The sequence below is a fragment of the Setaria italica genome, chromosome V (genome assembly GCF_000263155.2).
Source record: "Setaria italica strain Yugu1 chromosome V, Setaria_italica_v2.0, whole genome shotgun sequence".
Taxonomy (NCBI): domain Eukaryota; kingdom Viridiplantae; phylum Streptophyta; class Magnoliopsida; order Poales; family Poaceae; genus Setaria; species Setaria italica.
The window spans coordinates 35,701,974-35,720,137 of NC_028454.1; the positions used below are offsets into that span (position 1 = coordinate 35,701,974).

General features: G+C 47.1%; 2 protein-coding genes across 2 annotated transcripts; both read right to left on the bottom strand.

Annotated features, from left to right (window-relative positions):
* Positions 1 to 316: 316 nt before the first annotated feature.
* Positions 317 to 1,403, bottom strand: LOC101757602 (early nodulin-like protein 2). The gene is made up of 4 exons (XM_012846030.1): positions 1,325 to 1,403; positions 1,008 to 1,148; positions 797 to 905; positions 317 to 386 (listed from the first exon to the last, which is right to left on the bottom strand). The coding sequence occupies exons 1-4, from the start codon at positions 1,401 to 1,403 to the stop codon at positions 317 to 319; spliced, it is 399 nt and encodes a 132-aa protein (XP_012701484.1).
* A 9,390-nt stretch (positions 1,404 to 10,793) lies between these two features.
* On the bottom strand, positions 10,794 to 12,197 carry LOC101758415. Its single transcript, XM_004972100.1, has 2 exons — positions 11,902 to 12,197; positions 10,794 to 11,829 (listed from the first exon to the last, which is right to left on the bottom strand). Exons 1-2 carry the CDS (start codon positions 12,195 to 12,197, stop codon positions 10,794 to 10,796), a joined length of 1,332 nt encoding a protein of 443 aa, XP_004972157.1.
* Positions 12,198 to 18,164: the final 5,967 nt, after the last annotated feature.

Sequence of the window (18,164 nt, forward strand, 5' to 3'; positions counted from 1 at the left end):
ATGTGTTGGTGCTACTTTAGGAGTTTTCTTTGGAGATGGTAATGACGGGTGGTTGTAGAGTGGCAAATGTGCTGGTGCTACTTTAGGAGTTTTTTCTTGAGATGATTGTGGAGGATTTGACACTGAATGGTTAGGTGTTATACTAGGAGGTTGCACTTTAGGGAATGGTGCTACAGAAGAACTAGTGCTAGAGTTTTGCCATGGGGAAATAGTTGGAGGTGGAGCACGTGGTTGAGGATTTGGAGATAGGGATGGAGAAGGAGACAAGGAAGAAGTTTCTGTTCTAGATTTAGATGTCGGGGAAGAAGGCATTGTGCTAGTTGGCAATGGTGAACGTGAAGGTGTGCGAGGTTGTGGCTTCGGAGACAACGATGGAGATATTGGTGCTGGCAACGAATGTTCATGTGGCAAATGTGATGGTAAAGGTGGTTCTGATAACTTATAAGTCGGTGATGGGGTGAGAGATATATGGTTTGATGGAACCGGCGCTAACGAAGGAGCATTCGGAGGTGGCGCATGTGAACGTGGCTGGGACGAATTCGCTGGCGACAGCAAAGGTGGTACCGATGACCCCTTGAGAGGTGAGGGTACTAGAGGAGGCTTTGCTATGTAATAGTCTGGAGATGCCGCAATGGAAATGGACGGTGTAGGGGCCGGTGACAGGGAGGGAGCCTGTAATCCTGCCGGCGGTTCCGCCGTCTCAGCCGTCACGACCACCGTCAGCTTCTGGCCCTGCTTGCATCGGCCTGCGTCCCCGCTGATGAAGTAGAACGGCCCGGTTCTGGCCAACACGTACGCTGAGTCGCCGTCGCGCAGCTCGTCTACGGGATCCTTCACGTCGCACGTGTCGTAGTGGCGCTTGTCCACGACCAGCACGGAGTCCACGCCCTTCTTGTACCTGAACACTAGAAAGAATCACAAAATACACACACATCAACAATTCCTGCGATCAAATACTTGGCACTCGATTAATTAGCATGTAAGCATGTTTATGGCTTTACGCTTACCAAGGGTGTCAGTGACCTTGAATTGGTGGCGGGCGGCCCAGCGGCCGTAGCTCTCCGCCGGCTTGCCGACCCAGCCGTCCTTGTCGCCGACGTAGAACACGTCGCCGTGGGAGGCGGCCGCCGCCGAGGCCGCTACGAACGCTGCGAAACCCAAGGCCAGAACGAGGCTAATGACATCACTACTACAAGGACTCATTTTTGGTGACATCGATTTGAGATGTGGCTGTGTGAGCACACACGTATATGCACAAATGTGCAGTGTGGTAAGAGATTCACTCGAGGCTAAGCTTATAAATACATGGCGGAGATAAGCTCACCGTGCATTGAGGTAACAGGTGAAGCTAAGGGTTCGCAACAGAAGCAGAGCTGCTTCTTCCACGAAGTGCACCGGCCCATTGCCGCTTTGCGTACGAGGCGTGCTTGCCGTAATCATAAGGGCCAGGTTGAAGGGAGGCTGGCAACGGATGCACCTTTGCGTACTAGGCCTGCTGCCGCTCCTTGAATCGGGATGCATGTGTGCGCGTCGGCTTGCCGTGGAACCCGCGCGGAAAAGGCATGGATGTTGCGTTACACTGTCGGTTTTGATCTCTCACTGAGTTCAGCTTGGATCTATATCTATAGCGCGGAGATCGGAGCTGTAGACAAACTTCGATCATCCTATTTTGTCGGCGAGATTGTGTTACTAAAAGATTTTTTTAAAGGGTTCAATCAGCTTCTTTTTTAGGTAGTTTATGCATTTAAAGTGTGCTCGTTCTCACTCGAAAAAAAAAGCGTGTTCGTTCGCTCAACATGTTGTCAGTGGAAGACTGGAACGGCCGGCCCGAATGTGGAGAACACCGTGGGCTGCTATGTCCAGTTATAGGCCACGAGTGGATGGACCTCTTCTTGGGCTCTATTATATAGAATTTGCCACTTTGCCGGCCCTTTTCTGTTTAACACACACATCTTTCATTTGGGCCTACGCCGCACGGCTTTGCTTAATAAGAGAAGTTTTTTTATTTTTATATATCTTTTTTACGATTTTGAAGAAATAAATAGTTCGAATGAAAAATTTGCAGAAATAGATCTATGCCGCCATACGAAACGGCGGTAAAGGAGCATCGCTGGTTGAAACGGTGGTAAGGTGACCTACCGTCAGGTGAAATGGCGGTAGGTCCCCGTATACAGCTTACCGCCCCCCTCCCGGCACAGCTTACCACCCCCCCGGTAGGCCACCCACGGGATGTAGTGGCGCGGGGGTTGAGGCTCTTCCGCCGTGTGATTCGGCGGAACTGGCGGGTTGCCGTTTGAATTGGCGGAAGAGGGGGCAATTTCGCCAAATGAGCCGACGGGTCTTCCCTTATAGGAGGCGCGAGGCCGCCCCAGGCTCTCGCTCAGTTCTTTCCCAGACCGAGAGCTAGAGCAAGACCGAAAGAAGAGGGAGGGAGGGAGAGAGAGGAGAAGGAAGGGAGGGAGGGGAAGGGAAAGAAGGGAAAGGAAGGAAGGGAGGGAGGGGAAGGGGAGATTGAGAGTCCGTTCGTCGCTTTCTTAGAGGTATTTTTTCTAATCCTCTAGTTTAGTTAGTGTAGTAGATAGGTATAGTTAGTGTAGTTAGCAGATCTAGTTAGTTTAGTTAGTGTAGTTTAGTTATTTTTTCTAATCCTGTTCACAGTGTAGTTAGCTTAGTTAGATTAGTGGATTTAGCTAGATATTCAGTTGACAGTAAAATTAGTTTGTTGATTTATGTAGATTAATTTTAGATGAATATTATTTGCAATGCTAGGGTTATATTATGTATAGGTATTCAGGATGTAGTTGTTTCAGGGATAGTTGGAATTATTAGATTTAGTTAGAACTTTTATTCTTGTCGCGTATTTGACCCTTATATTAATGTAGAAATATTTTGTAATGGTCTATGATAATATCATGTATATTGACCTGGTAAAATGAAATGAATTAGTTCATAAGGTTGGACCGTATATTGAAATGTAGGTGTCGTTCGAGTTAACTAATTTAAGTTATTGAGAGTAACTTGGACTGTTCGTGTCGTGTGTATTGGCAGGCATGTCGGAAAGATTATAATTCCAAGTGTTCTATGGTCCGGGGGAGGTTAGATATGGTCCAGAAGGGGTAGATTTGAGTGGATTTCAGTCTTTTTGCAACTATTTACCAAGAGCAAGAGAGAGGATTTGGGGAGGCATATGCAGGTGGCTTTGTAAGGATTTCGATCTTGATAGAGATCAAGTGGATGTGTCTGTTAGGGCTGTAGTGAGGAGATGGCCTAATATAAAATTTTGGGAGCTGATCCCACTTGAAGAAACCTAGAACTACCGGACTTATGCAAATGGTTGCACGAAGCGCGGTTTACCGCTCATATTGTATGTTCAAGTGTTCACGAAGGTTGGGTCTAGCAGTCAGTCAGATGGAAGAAGACGTGGGAGGTGCTGAAGTTGAAGCAGAGGAAGGTGTATAGAGTATTGATGGGTAAAATGAAGAAGTTCATATAGAGGGGACAGAAGAGGGAGATGCAGAGGATGATGTTGCAACCTGTTAGCCAAATGGGGAGGCTGATGAGAGAGAAGACATGTCTAAATTAGTTGAGCAGGTGGAGAGGGTAGGAGAAGAGGCCAATGGTGTCATGGATGATGACACGTCGGATGAGGAAGATGCTTACCCTATCTCGCGGAACTGGTCAACTTATGACCATTTCGCCCTACAAGTCAATGTAGAGGAAAATTTCCCTTAGGAGTACAGGGAGAATGAGGTTTGCGTAGGTGCTATGTACCCCAGTGGAGATGAGGTGAAGGCAGCCGTGAAGCGATGGTCCACTTTATCTTTGCAGTGTCAGTTCAGGGTGGTAAAGAGCAACCCGACGGTGTATGATGTGTGTTGTATGAGAAGCAATTGCCCGTTTAGGGTGCACGCATACAAGGGGAAGTGGAAGGATTAATGGGAGGTGACTAGAGTGGTTGAGCAACAATGCTTGCTGGATTAATTGGAAGGAACACACTGCAACCTCACTGCTGATTTTGTTGCTCAACACATGTATCCTCAGATAGTGGAGAATCCCAGCTTCGAGCCCAAGTTGATTATTTGTTTCATAGAGGAGAAGTTCAAGTACAAGATTAACTACAACAAAGCCTATCGAGCCAAGCAGAAGACGCTGGAGATGAAGTGGGTTACGTATGAAGCATCGTATGACAACCTCCCTCTCTTATTTCACACCATATGCTAGAGGAACTCTGGAAGCTACTATGACCTGAAAGCCTATCCATGTGCTCAGTTTCTAGGCAAATAGGTCTTGCAGCGGTCATTCCTTGCCTTGGGTCCTTGCATTGAGGCTTTTCAGCGATGTCGCCCAGTCATTTGCACTAATGGCACATTTTTGACTGGAAGGTATAAATGCACAATCTTGATAGCTATTGGGTCCTACGATTTTAATCAGGTGTTGCCGCTGGGGATCGCCTTTGTGGAGAAGGAGTCTGAAGGTAGCTGGTATTGGTTCCTAGAGAGTGTGAAGCAGATGATTGTGAAGGACGTGGAGGGTGTTTGTTTAATTCATGATTGGAACAAAGGCACCGTACAAGCAATCGAAGACCTATAGAATGGAAGTGTGCAGCGTTTCAGGGTGCCGATATGGCCGAGCTTGAAGAGTAGGTGGTGCATGAGGCATATGGATGCAAACTTCTATAGTAAATTCAAGAACAAGTCCCTTATTAAAATGTTCAAGCGGCTATGCAGCCAGAATCAGGAGAGGAAATTCAATCTACTGTGGAAGAAACTTGATGAGCTTATAAAGAAATAGTCTGAATGTCAGGCGAAGATGGGGAAGGTCCATCAAGAGCTTCTCATAGTGGATTGAGCATGAGCTGAAGGAAAAGTGGGCATTACTCTATGACGAGGGAGGTGCTCGATGGGGAATAATGACTACAAACCTAACTGAGGTTTACAACTGAGTCCTGCACGGTGTTCAGGGACTGCCCCTTGTTGGTATCATAGAATTATTCCTGTACCGCACCATGAAGTACTTCAAGGAAAGGTACCATATCGCTGATAACTCAATGCGCGACAATCACAAAATTTATGGGTACAAGATGACAAAGTACATAAGGAGACGATTAAGAAGGCTCAGAAGCATCGTGTTAATGAAGTGGGAGTTGTGGAACGACGGTTTGGGGTTGTTTGCAGGGACAAAAGTCGATTGGAGGGAAGGCACGAGAAGCACACATAGGAGTGCATCATCAACAATGAAGGGTGTGTTTGCTCTTGCCAGAAGCCAAGGTTGTTGCACAGGCCTTGCACCCATGTCATTGCTGCATGCATTGAGGCAGGGGGACTTCAGCCTCATCGGTTCGTGCCGCATTACTTCCTGAAAGAAACTATATGGCACACTTGGAGGAATGAGATTTATGGATTTCGTTTATTAGGAAACTTCATCAACAATCTTGGTAATGCCGCGAGGAACATTCCTGATCCTGATCCAGAAATGTTCCAAGGGGTCAGCCGACGCAACAAAAGACGCATCCGGAACAACATGGATCAATCTGAAGCCGGTCCTGATGTCCGCCTCTGCTCCAAGTGCCATGAAGTCGGTCACACCTACAAGAACTGCCCTACAACGACATATGGAGGCAGGAGTAGCCAAGCTGGGCCTTCAAGCAGTGATGCAAATGCTGCAGCGCATGATTGGGGTCATCGTGCATGTAGCAACAATGACGGGCTTCTGGGATTCATGTCTTGGATGTTTGTGAACTCGTTGTGTTTTATGTTTGTGAAGTCATTGTGTTGTATGTTTCTGAACTCGTAACTTAGGCGAACATTGTCATATGTAATATCATTCGTGACGTTTGTTGTATGTTGAGAGACTCCTGTATTTCTTAGATTGTGGAATGTAACCTAAGTTTTAGTAGTAAGACATTGTAATATTTGCATATCGTGTACTATTTCATTTATGCTGCCTTTGCAATATCACATGTCTAGTGCATTTCATTTCATTTACGTATTGCCTCTGTTAATATTTTTGGCGCGTACTTATATTTTTCGTGTTCCAGGTATGGCGCAGCAGGTTCCAGTGGGGTATTAGACCCTGAGTTGCTCGACCCTACCTTGGACGGCCTTCACAGGTCGTTCATGTTAGCCGTATGGGTTGCGAGGCTGGGCACGATTCGGGCACATGTCTCGCTTTCGACGATGCCGATCGACGCCCGTTGGATTCTGAGGTATGTCGTACTTAGTTAAATAAATGGAAAGTTCTAATATTGTGGTGTTTGAACTAATAAATGGTATGCATGCTACAGGTTACGCACTGCGGGCCTCCTCCCTCTAGCAAGGTTGGTTGAGGAAGACGTCGACGCATGAGGGGCGGAGAAGTCGACACGGTTCCACTTCGACATGTCACTGCTAGCAGCTCTTCTAGACCGTTGACGGCCCGAGGTTCACACTTTCCACCTCACAGTGGGTGAGATGGCCCTGACACTCGAGGACGTCTCCCTCCTACTTGGGCTTCCTTGTGCCAGGTGGGCCGTTGGCATGGTGGACGTGCGAGTTAGCTGGCGTGAGGAGCTGTTGGCACAGTTTGCCCACGTTTAGCGGAATGATCGGACCGGGCCATATCTGTGGCGGAACCGCCCAAATTAACCTGACTAAAATGCATTTAAGTCGCATGACACGTGATTATGCACTTTAAGCAAGTCAATCTGGTCGACCGTTGGATTTCATCCGATGAACCACTTATACAGGATCGAGAAGCATCGCTCACACGAAGGTGAGTAGCACAGAGATTACAACATTCCCATCACAATAGCTTAATTCCACAATTTATTACATCAGAGTTTCTGAAATTGAACCAAGTTTGCAAGGTTCGAAAAGTCGAATAAAACAAGCGGAAGCTAAATGTCGATACATGATACCATGACGAAGCCGATCATGACATCAAAAATCCCTGCCCTCACCGTCCGAGGAGGGATCACACTCGATTGTCCAGCCCGGAAGGAGCTGGGTAGGCCAAGTGGTGCCAGCAACCAAACTATTAACATCACCTTAAAAGATTAAGCCACGACAAGGCTGAGCAACTAATACTTAGCAAGACTGACCACTATCTTTACCAAGACCTAGACATGCAAGGCGTTTCTGGCTCTGGGTTTGCTTTGCCAAAAACGTCTAAAGTAGGTCCTTACTTTCAATATTTTAGCTTAAGTTCTATGTTCTTTATCGAGTCTAGATTAGCAACTTATACTAAGCAAGCATAGTTTCCAAGCAATTAAAGAACAAGCATCAAATTAATATCATCATCATGTTCCATCGTTACTCAGTGCAGAATAGCGATCAAGTAGTCCCAAACTGTGAGAGGCAGACGAATTGATTCGAATTTATTAACCATGCATGCGAACCTAATCTCACGACATCCACGCACCACGAAGGGTCGATTCATTTGTCAGCCGTCCCCATCGATCCAGGGCCAACTGCCTTTGGCTTGCAATGCTCCATAATCCCAGCCTCTGCCGTACTATGACCGCACTTGCACCCACATGATGCACCATGGGAACGACATTCCAAGGACAGCTGGGGGAGTATGCCACGCCCCAATTCAATCAGGTACTAGGCTTCCCCATCCCATACTAGGTATGAGATTAGTACTTTCAGACACTTGATCACGAACGCCGACACGTTTCGACCTTAGATCAGTTTCATTTAGACAGACGGGGTAATCCACCAAGTATCGAACATAAGCCCGACCCCGTCCATCGTCCTTAGGCTGCCCGCACCGGTGAACGCTACGCGTTCTTCCAGTACTGCGGTAGTGTAAAATGGACCACACCACGGTACTGGGAGGGTCACGCTAAAGAAGAGGAACGGTCCCTTCCTCTATTTCCAGCGGACTCCCAGTATACGCCATCTCGGCCTCCCGCCGCCGCCAGCCCCAACCACCCCACCCTCGCGCCCGTGCTCGGAACCGAGAGGCTGTGTCGTCGCTTGCCGAAGGAGGGTGCTGACGAGCGGCGTCGCAGTGAAGAGGCCGAGTGCGGCTGCTCCGGCCAATTTGTTCGGCGCGAGAGAAGGGCGCCATCCTGGAGAAGGGAGGTTCTCCCCCTAGATCCGAGGGCCTCGGAGGTGGGGGAGCAAAGGAGGAGGCCCGTTCCGGCGGCCGGAGTAGCGTGGCAGGTGGAAACAGGCGCAGAGAGGTTCGGCGAGAGGGTGGACGTCCGCGCAAGCGGCGGCGGCGAGATTCACCGATTCGGGCGGGCACATCCGAGGAGAGCTCCACCGCGCGCTCCAGCCGGCGTCCTGCCCAACTCAGGTATGTCCTCCATTGGTACCCCCTACATTTGTCCAAGATCTAGTTGCAGATGCCCACAGCAGCAGCGCGCGACTACAGTTCCTCCAGGAAGCACCCGTCCAAGATCTAGATGTAGATGCCCACGCAGCCGCGCGCGAATACGGTTCCTCCAGGAAGCACCCGCCGGCGAACCTGGGGGCTGCATTCCTAGCAAATCGTTTTAAGGGGAAACAAAATAGCTTAGGTTGTCTCTTCCTTTTTTAAGGGGAAACTGAAAATTCGTTCAGAATATGGCGAAGTATGGTGAACTGTCTTCATGAAGTTTTGATGCCAATCTAACGAGGCTGGCAGTGTGGATTTATAACTAGCAGAAAGCTGGTACCTTTTCTCTCATTACATTTTAGTAAGTGCAAGCTTGGCTCTGACTGTTTGCTATGACTTGAATTAAGTTTATGCATTTCACAGTTAGTGCTTAGGTTTTGCTTGCTGTTCCAAAGCCTGGATTTGAGCATAGCTTTGACCTGGAAAAAAAATTCAAAGGGTTTTTATTAATCGTTCTCAATTTCAGCATACCTGCAGTATCTGAAAAAATTCCTGGAACTAGTTTGTTCTGATTGAAAGCTTGCTGTTTCAAAAGTAACCTATCATTATTATGTTCACAATGCATCTTTTTAGATATAACCAGTTACTTGAAAAAAGTAAATTGTGCCCTACATTTAATCTAAATTTGGTGGCTCATGAGAACTTTGCATACTCACATATCATGCTTAAATCATGCTTAGATATAACCATCGATATCTTGTTTGCCTGTGATTTCAGGATGGATCCTAACCAGTCCAAAGTTCATGATGGATCCCAGGGAGTTTTTCCTAGTGGCAACAGTTCTTCCTACTAAGCTGCCCGGAACCCATACATGTATGGCTTCCAAGGTCCTCCATCCTGGTTCCCCCAAGGATTCCAGCAGCTTCCACCCAATGTCCCAATGATGCATCCAAGTACTGATGATCCACAAGTGTTTCATCCAGCTAAAATGGCAGATGCATCTGTGCAAAATGATGAGGTAGATGTGGAGGAAGTGCCTATCCCACCAGCGCCAGATCCTACAGGAAAAGGAAGGAGGAAAAAGATGGTCAATAGGACCAAGTTAGGCAACTTCAACCCAGACGAAGATGTAAACATTGTGAAGTCATGGCTTGAAATAAGCTGTGACCCAATTACAAGTACTGCACAAAAAAAAAGATCGCATGTGGGATATTATTATGCAGCGGTACAATTTGAGGAGGGGATCCTACCCAGAAAGGAGTTTGAAGTCTTTACAGAGCCGTTGGGACATAATCAAGGCTGAAGTGGGGAAGTTTTCATCCTTCTATGCCGATGCCATTCGAGAGAATCCTAGCGGGATGTCGGATGCCGATAAGGTTTGCGGTTTGTTGACCCATTTTATTTTCTATGCATTTTGTTGTAAATTTAACAACAATTATTTCCTTTTGCAGACCACTCATGCAGCAGCTAATTTTGCAGGTATCCTCAAACACAACTTTGCTTACATGCATTGTTGGGAGATTATGAAGGATGAGCCCAAATGGCAGGATCCAAAGCCTAGAGGATTTGGAAAATCAACTGGAGGTGATGGTTTTGGAGAGGACAGTAGCCATGAACCTGACACCAACGACCTTGGAGATGACAATTCTAGCCCTACTGGATCAGCTAGGAGGAGGCCCATGGGCAGGGATTCAGCTAAAGCAGCCAAGAAGAAAGCAAATTCCTCTGCGGGTTCAACATCATCTTCGGAGTATGCTTCAAGGATGCAAGATCTATCATTGCAAAAAATTTCTATCCTACAAGAAGAATCCATGCGTAAAACTGATCATTTCCAGCAGCTTGCCTGCATAGATGAGAAGCAGTTTGAGGAAATGCGAAGCCATAATCAATCACTGTTAGACATTGAGCAAGAGAAGATCGGATCATGCGTGAGAAGCATGACATGGACAAGCAAGAGAAGGAGAAGCAAGAGGATGAAAGGATCCTTGGGATTGATCTTAATGCCTGCACACCAGCTCAGCGAATGTATTATGAAGCTCTTCAGGAAGAAATTTTTGAGAAGATTGCAGCTAGGCGCGGGAAGAGACAGGGGCCTTGAACCATGGATGGGAGAGGCAACCTTATTTATGTTTTCTTGATTTCATTTCAGGGAACTAATTGTAACTGTTATTTGTTCTATCATCATGACACAATTTTATCTGATGTTGAGCTCAAATTAATTGGAACTGTTATTTATCTAGTGCTGCCCTATGTCTAGTGAATATTTGCTGAATTAGATGTTGTGTGTGATGATCACTGAATATTACAAGTCTTAATAAATATTACATGACCACCGAATACTACAAGTCTTAATAAATATTACATGATCACCGAATATTACAAGTCTTAAAAAATATTACATGACCACCGAATACTACAAGTCTTAATAAATATTATATGATCACCGAATATTACAAGTCTTAAAAAATATTACATGACCACTAATTCATCTACTGATGATGATATCCCAACCTCATCCACTGGTGCTCGATGAGATCATATTGTAGCTGAAAGTGCGTGTTTTGATCATGAAGCCTATGGTGTGCAGCAACAAATGCCTCCCTGTCCGGATTGTTGCAGTACCGAACTGCTAGTTCTCCAATGTTCAAGAAATCAGTATCACGAGCATTGTCTTGTTCATCCTCCACTATCATGTTATGCAAAATAATGCAAGTCACCATTATATCATTAATCTGGTTACGGTCCCAACCATACGCGGGTCCTCGGATCACCGCAAACCGAGTTTGCAGGACACCAAATGCACGCTCTATATCCTTGCGTGCACTTTCCTGTGCAGTGGCAAAGTGCTGGGTCTTTTGCTCCATGGGGTAATGAATAGTCTTAACAAAGGCTGCCCACTCGGGGTAAATCCCATCGGCGAGGTAGTACCCCATGTTATAGGTCCTTCCATTGACCGCAAACGACACAGGGGTTGAATGACCCCTGAGGTAAGCAGAGAATATTAGGGATCTATGAGGCACGTTAATGTCATTGTTACTTCGAGGCATGCCGAAGTAAGCATGCCATATCCATAGATCATGCGATGCAACCGCCTCTAAGATCATAGAGGGATGCTTCCCTCTACCCGTGAACTGACCCTTCCATGATGTGGGGCAGTTCCTCCACTCCCAGTACATGCAGTCAATGCTACCTAGCATCCCTGGGAACCCACGATCCTCACCCTCTTGAAGAAGCCTAGCTACATCGGCAGCATTGGGTGCCCGTAGGTAATACTCGCCAAAAACATCAATGATAGCCCGACAGAAATGATGCAAAGCTTTTCGAGCAGTTGACTCACCAATACGCACGCACTCGTCAATGGCATCCGCTGGGACACCATAAGCGAGAATGCGCATAGCGGCGACGCACTTCTGAAGAGCCGATAGTCCTTCCTTGCCAGTGGCATCATACTTCTTTTTGAAGTAGTTATCTTGATTTTTAACAGCCTCTTTAATGTGCTTGAATAAATGCCGACGCATCCGAAACCTGCAAGAACACTTCTGATATGAGGTACTAGAGACATGGGCTGATCGATCTTTGAAATATGCTCAACTTTACCTTCTACGGAACTGCTTATCACTGTAAACAGGGTTTGGAGCAAAGTAGTCGGCTTTGATGCTCTTGTCACCAGAACGAAGGTCCCTCAGCCGAATGACCTTTCGTGGCGCATCAAACCGACGACGCGTGCTAGAGCTCTCTGCTTGCACTAGGTGGTTGTATGTCGCGGCCTCCGCTTCATCATCATCAACCAAGAAATGAGTATCATCGTCTTCCTCCTCCATCATCCTGTACCTTGCGAAGGAGCCTGGGTAGCCTATGGCGTTGGTAAAACACGAGGAAGTGAAGTTGTCCATGGTGCTTGGCCACTAGATGGAGGCAGGCAAGTTGTAGCTAGCAAGGGCATCGGTTCATATACTTGTCATTGCCATGCAATCATATTGTAGTGCTTCACGAGTGCAACAATCCTCGCAAGAATCGTTTGCATGTGACCATACAGACTGCTTTTGCAAAGCTGCACCATGCTACTGTGTCCAGCTCTTGTAGTACGTCAAGGCAGGTGAGCATATTTTTTAATTACATATCATTAATTAAATAGTACTACTAACAATTACTTCGTGCGAACATGCCCCGGCGCGCGGGCGTCGAGGTCACTTCGGGCAGCAAGCTTGACCGGCTTTGGGAGCTCCCTTCTCTAGATTTTTCAACTAAACTTTCAAAACTCCTTTAAGCAAACTTGTTCAGCTCTGGATGTAGTTCAAACTTGGTTTAAGGTGTTTGCTTAGATTTGGAAAGTATTTGGAGATACTTCAAGCCAAAGTTTGCCCAAAAATTTGCAAATTCAGACTTAGCCAATTTAGCCGGAGAGGTAGAAATTCAGGAGTTTAGCTATCTTTGACTCGATTTTAGGGAAGCTTCTAAGTTGAATTAGACTGAAGTGTTATTAAAAGAGTTGCTCTCCAAACTGAGGACTTCAACTTCTATTTAGTGTTTTTCTTGAGTTTAGTTCAGAAATTTGGAGGAACGCCCTCACCAAGAGGCGCACAGCAGTTTTCCAGACTTAGTGTTGTAGTGCCCACGGGCTGAGTTGACTGTTTTACCCAACTTTGACCAAGATTTTGAACTGGTTTGGATTCGATTTGGACCTGGCTCAGTGTAACAAAATTGGAACACACTCAAGGGACTACAACTTTTATTAAGGGCCTGACTTGAGTTTAGATATGAATTTGTGAGATAACAGGTTGCAAAGTTGAAGGAAAATTTGTGAGATAACGGTTCTTTAGTACTCCAGTTTTGATTTCTATTTTTGACTTTCTCCCACTCCGAATTAGTTAGACTGCATTTAACAAAAGTTGTTTGAAATTAAAAGCTTTACAACTCTTATTTGGGCAAAAATTTAAGTTTGCATATAAAATCTCAAGTTTTATTTTAAACTCCAAAAAGAGCTTCTTAGGGTTAAAATGGACATTTCACCTCTTTGCTTAGTGACTAACCACTTGTTTAGATTTAAAAGCACTTAATTTAGGTAGAGTTTTTACAGCATCGGACCTTCAGCACAACACACGGGCCCCCGAAGAAGTGGCTCATGCAGTTCAGTGTGAGTACTTAGGTATCTGACTTTCCATATCGTTTTCTCTAACCTTTGTCAATTTGTCAACTAACTTTTATTGTTGTGCAGGCTGAGTACATGAGAGATGACGCCGATGATGCCACAGTTGCGTGACGCTTGGAGGCCTACCTGCTATGGCTCTTCGGGTGGATCATGTTATGCACATGACAGGGGAACTCGGTGACTAAGCACCTACTTCCTTACGCGAGGGCCATTGCAGAGGCCCGCTCGACAAGGTTCCGTAGTACATCTGGGGTTCAGCTATATTATTGGCGGCAACCTACAGGGGCCTTTGCACGTGCTGCTACAAGGTAGACTCTATGGAGCCCATCTTCGTTGGTTGCCCGTTGCTGCTTCCGCTGTGGTCGTACAAGCGCTTTCCAATAGGTTGGCCATGGATTGACATGGCCCTCTACCCGAAGCTGCCTTTCGACCACGACGACGTCGACAGATGGGTTCATTGTGGTGCTTGAGGAAGGTACTGTTGACGTCAGATTTCGTCATCAGTAGAATCGGCGTCAAAGAGGGAAGAAATCGAAAGAATACAGTTGGGAATCGGTCAAAAGGTGCTACAGTGTGGAATCGGTCAAGTGGCTTTTGCTTCGCTTCAGGTTCCCAATCGGCAGCCCTTTGCTGATAAGAAATCGCCCGACCAGGAAGGAAGACTAAAGTAGGCCTATATGGGCCTGGTTAGGTGGAAAGATAAGGTGGAGTTCAGCCCACGAAGCGTGGGGTAGTTAGTTTAACACGGATTGTGCTTGTAGATATTTGTTTTCTGTTTGAATTAGAGATAGAGTCCTACTCGGTTAAGAAAGATTATTTGTACGGGGCTATAAATAGCTACCTTTGTAAATCTGTAAGACAACAATCAATCAATACAACAAGTTACTTTATTCTTCATACTACTTTCAAGCAGGCGACTTCGCCATCGTTTTTTCTTCTCACGAGTTCGTGCGGGTTGGCAGGGCTGCATCATCTTGATCTCCGGCCGATTCTGTAAGTTCCGCTTATCGAGTAACGTCTAAGCTTTAACTTCCGGCGTATCGCTGTCGTTTCGTTTAGATTTATTCACCAGTTATCGATATCAACTAGATTCATAGGTTTTTTACCTGTTTTTCTAGCTTTTATCACCAGTTATCCCGCTAGGAATCGGTAGTATCGGCTTTTATTACCTTCTGTTGTTAGATCCGTTCGTTGCCGATTAGATCTTTTCCTAGTGTTATTTTCATAAGCTTTGTACCGATTGTTTTAGTATTTTTCTGTCTACAAGGCTATAAGGATCGCGCTCTCTCGTAGCCGGTTACTTTACTACAGTAAATCGGCTGATCTGCCGATTTGTCCTCTCGATCGGAAACTTAGCCGATCGTAGTTACCGAATTTGACACGTGTTCTTCCTTGCCAATCAACAGGTCAGATTGGCTGGCACGCCGCGCGAACCGCACCAGGGCATTCACCCGAACAGGAGCTAAGCAGATTCTCCCGGGTCGTGTGTCGGCCGCTGGACCGATTTCTAGCGCCAACACACTTTTGGCACGCCCGGTGGGACAATTGCAACCGCCGTTATGTCGAAAGCTGCTGAAATCACCGAAGATAACGTCATCAAAGTAACGGAAGCAGATCTAAAGGACGACCAAAGAGAAGATCTGAATCAGTATTTGGAGCAAGTCCGGAAAGCTTGCTTGAAATCCTTCAGTCGTTCCAGAAGCGGGGAAACTGTTAAGAAATCTCCTTTCACTACTCCTCGCCAGATCACGATTTCAGAAGATTCGGACAAGATGTCCGATATGATTCAGCAATCTCTTCATCACGCTTTCATCAACCAATCCTCGGTACTTTCAAACATGGTACACAATGCTGTTGTCAATTCCTTCGCCGGGGGTATACCACAGGGATACAGGGGGCCTACGTATTTTCAGCCGATTCCACCAAATCAGGCTTATCAGGCTTCTCAGCCGATCCAATCCTCCGTCGGAGGGATCGGTGCCTCTACGTCATCAATTCCTTTGGGATACGGAGGAGTCGGTGCCTCTACGTCGTCAACTCCTGTGGGACACGGCTCCGTCCAGCCGTCCACTACACCACTCCCTCCAGTTATTCCTTTACCCTGGGGGGCACCTCTAAACATGACCGGTTTGAATCAATCGGTCAGCCAAGGGAATCCTCTGTTCCAGACACCTTCCCAAACGGCCACTCGGCCGATCATACCTCCATACCAACCTATCTCTCCGGAGGTCAACAAGACGTCAGAGCTCATGCTATATGATGAAACGAGTGGTGCCTACAAGCAGCCGTCCTTTACTACACCACCGGCTTATACTCAGATACCACCGTTTCACCAATCCCCTTTCATTCAAGCTCCGATCTATCAACATGTGCCGATTCCGCCGCCAGTTATTCCCCAGCAACAACCAGATTGGGCGGCGCAAATCGCAGAAGTGATGCAAGAGCAATTCGGCTTGAAGCCGAAGGTTCAAACTTATACCTACAGGACACCATACCCGTCTACATATGACTTGTTGCCGTTTCCCCATCGGTACAAAGTTCCGGATTTCACTAAATTTTCCGGAATGGATGATACTTCTACCGTAGAACATGTGAATAGATTCATCATCCAATGCGGCGAAGCAGCTACACAAGATGCCCTGCGGGTACGGTTGTTCTCGTCATCTTTGTCTGGATCGGCTTTCCAATGGTTCACCACTCTACCACCAAACTCGATTATCACATGGGCCGATCTAGAAAAGCAATTTCACAAGTACTTTTATGCTGGAGTCCACGAAATGAAGCTATCTGATCTGACTAGCCTCCGACAACGAAGCGATGAGCCGATACCCTCGTACATACAGCGGTTTCGGGAAATCAGAAATAAGTGCTACTCCTTGGCTCTAACTGATGCACAGTTGGCCGATATAGCCTTCCAAGGACTACTGCCACACATCAAGGAGAAATATGCGTCACAAGAGTTCGAGAGCCTAAGCCAGATTGTCCACCGATTGTCCGGACAAGAAGTGCGTCCATTTGACCCAAGGAGGAATTTCCAAAAGAAAGTAGCATTCCTGGAAGAAATAGAGGACGAAGAAGACGCCGAAATCGGGCTTGCAGAGTGGATTAAGGGGAAGAAGCCAATATCATGCCCATTCGGCAAAAAAGAGCCGGAAGCATTCGGTTTCGATACCACTAAAGCTGACAAAATATTTGATCTTCTACTCCAGGAAGGACAGATTAAACTATCACCTTACCACACAATCCCCTCTGCCGAGCAGTTGAAGAAGATGAAGTATTGCAAATGGCACAATGCCACGTCGCATGATACCAATGAGTGCAAAATCTTCAGACAACAAATACAGTCGGCCATTGAACAGGGCAGACTCAAGTTTGAAGTGCCGACAAAACCGGCCAAACCAATGAAGATTGATCAGCATCCGTTCCCTACCAACATGGTGGATACGGGTAAGAATCCCCTCCAAACGAAGGTGCTGACATCCGAATCGGCAAAAAAGAGTGGCGCTGTCGATCCCAGGAATCAAGTCTCGTCTGAAGACATCAAGGGGAAGCGACGGATGGAGGCCGATGACGATGAGCCAGAAGGACCACGCATTACCTCCCAGTTCTTGCTCCAAAAATACCAGCGCCAACATGAACGATCAAGGTCCCGAGAGGAAGCAATACGTCGGCACGAGGAACATTGGAGATGCCCATTCTTCATCCACTGTTGGGAAAATAACCTCAGACTTCCATCAGCTGATACGTGCCCAGAGTGCAACGGCCCCTATCGAAACAATCGGCCGTTCACAAGGTCTCGCTCTAGAGACGGAAGGCCAGAACCGATCAGCAGGAATCGGCGAATCTCAGATGATCAACGCCCTTCCATGCGTGATCGGCTGGGGGGCAGAAGCGACCGATATGATCGGTCAGAAGGAAGAGGCCATGATAGGCAGGGGGGCAGAACCGATCACCACGATCAATCAAGTAGCAAAACCAGCGTTCACAGCCGGCTCGAAAACATGGCCGATGCGCGGGTGACAGACGAGAACCCGTTAGGACGCGAACCAGAACGGGAACGCGCTGGGAGAGAAGGGAGGCCAATAAACCCCAGATGGTGCCCCGACGGTTTAACCAAATCACAAAAACGGAGAATCCAACGCCTCCGCCAATGGGAACAGCAAGAAGAAGAGGGCACGACGGACAAAAAGCAAGAAAGGCCTCGGGTGTGGCGCCCCAAGAGAAGCGACAAAGGCAACGACGAGTCGGCAGGTGACGAATCGGCGGCTGAAATCAATATGGTTTTCATATTGCCGATGGAGTTCATGACCCCCGCCGATCAACAGGATGTGTCGGCGATAGAGGAACAAACAGCAAGGTTGGTTTTAGAACCGATGACGGCCACGTTCGAAAAGCCCGAAGACGACGAACGACAACATATGAAGGCGTTGTTCCTTAAAGGGCATGTTGACGGTCGCCCCCTCACTAAGTTGATGGTCGACGGGGGAGCTGCCGTCAACATCATGCCATATGCTGTACTCCGAAAGCTGGAAAAAAGCGACGACGACCTGACCAGGACCGACATGATGCTCAAGGACTTCGAAGGCAAGGTGTCAAACGCTCGCGGTGCCCTCTGCGTCGACCTCACCATCGGCAGTAAGACCCTTCCTACCACATTTTTCGTCATTAACGGCAAAGGGTCCTATAATATGCTTCTTGGTCGAGACTGGAT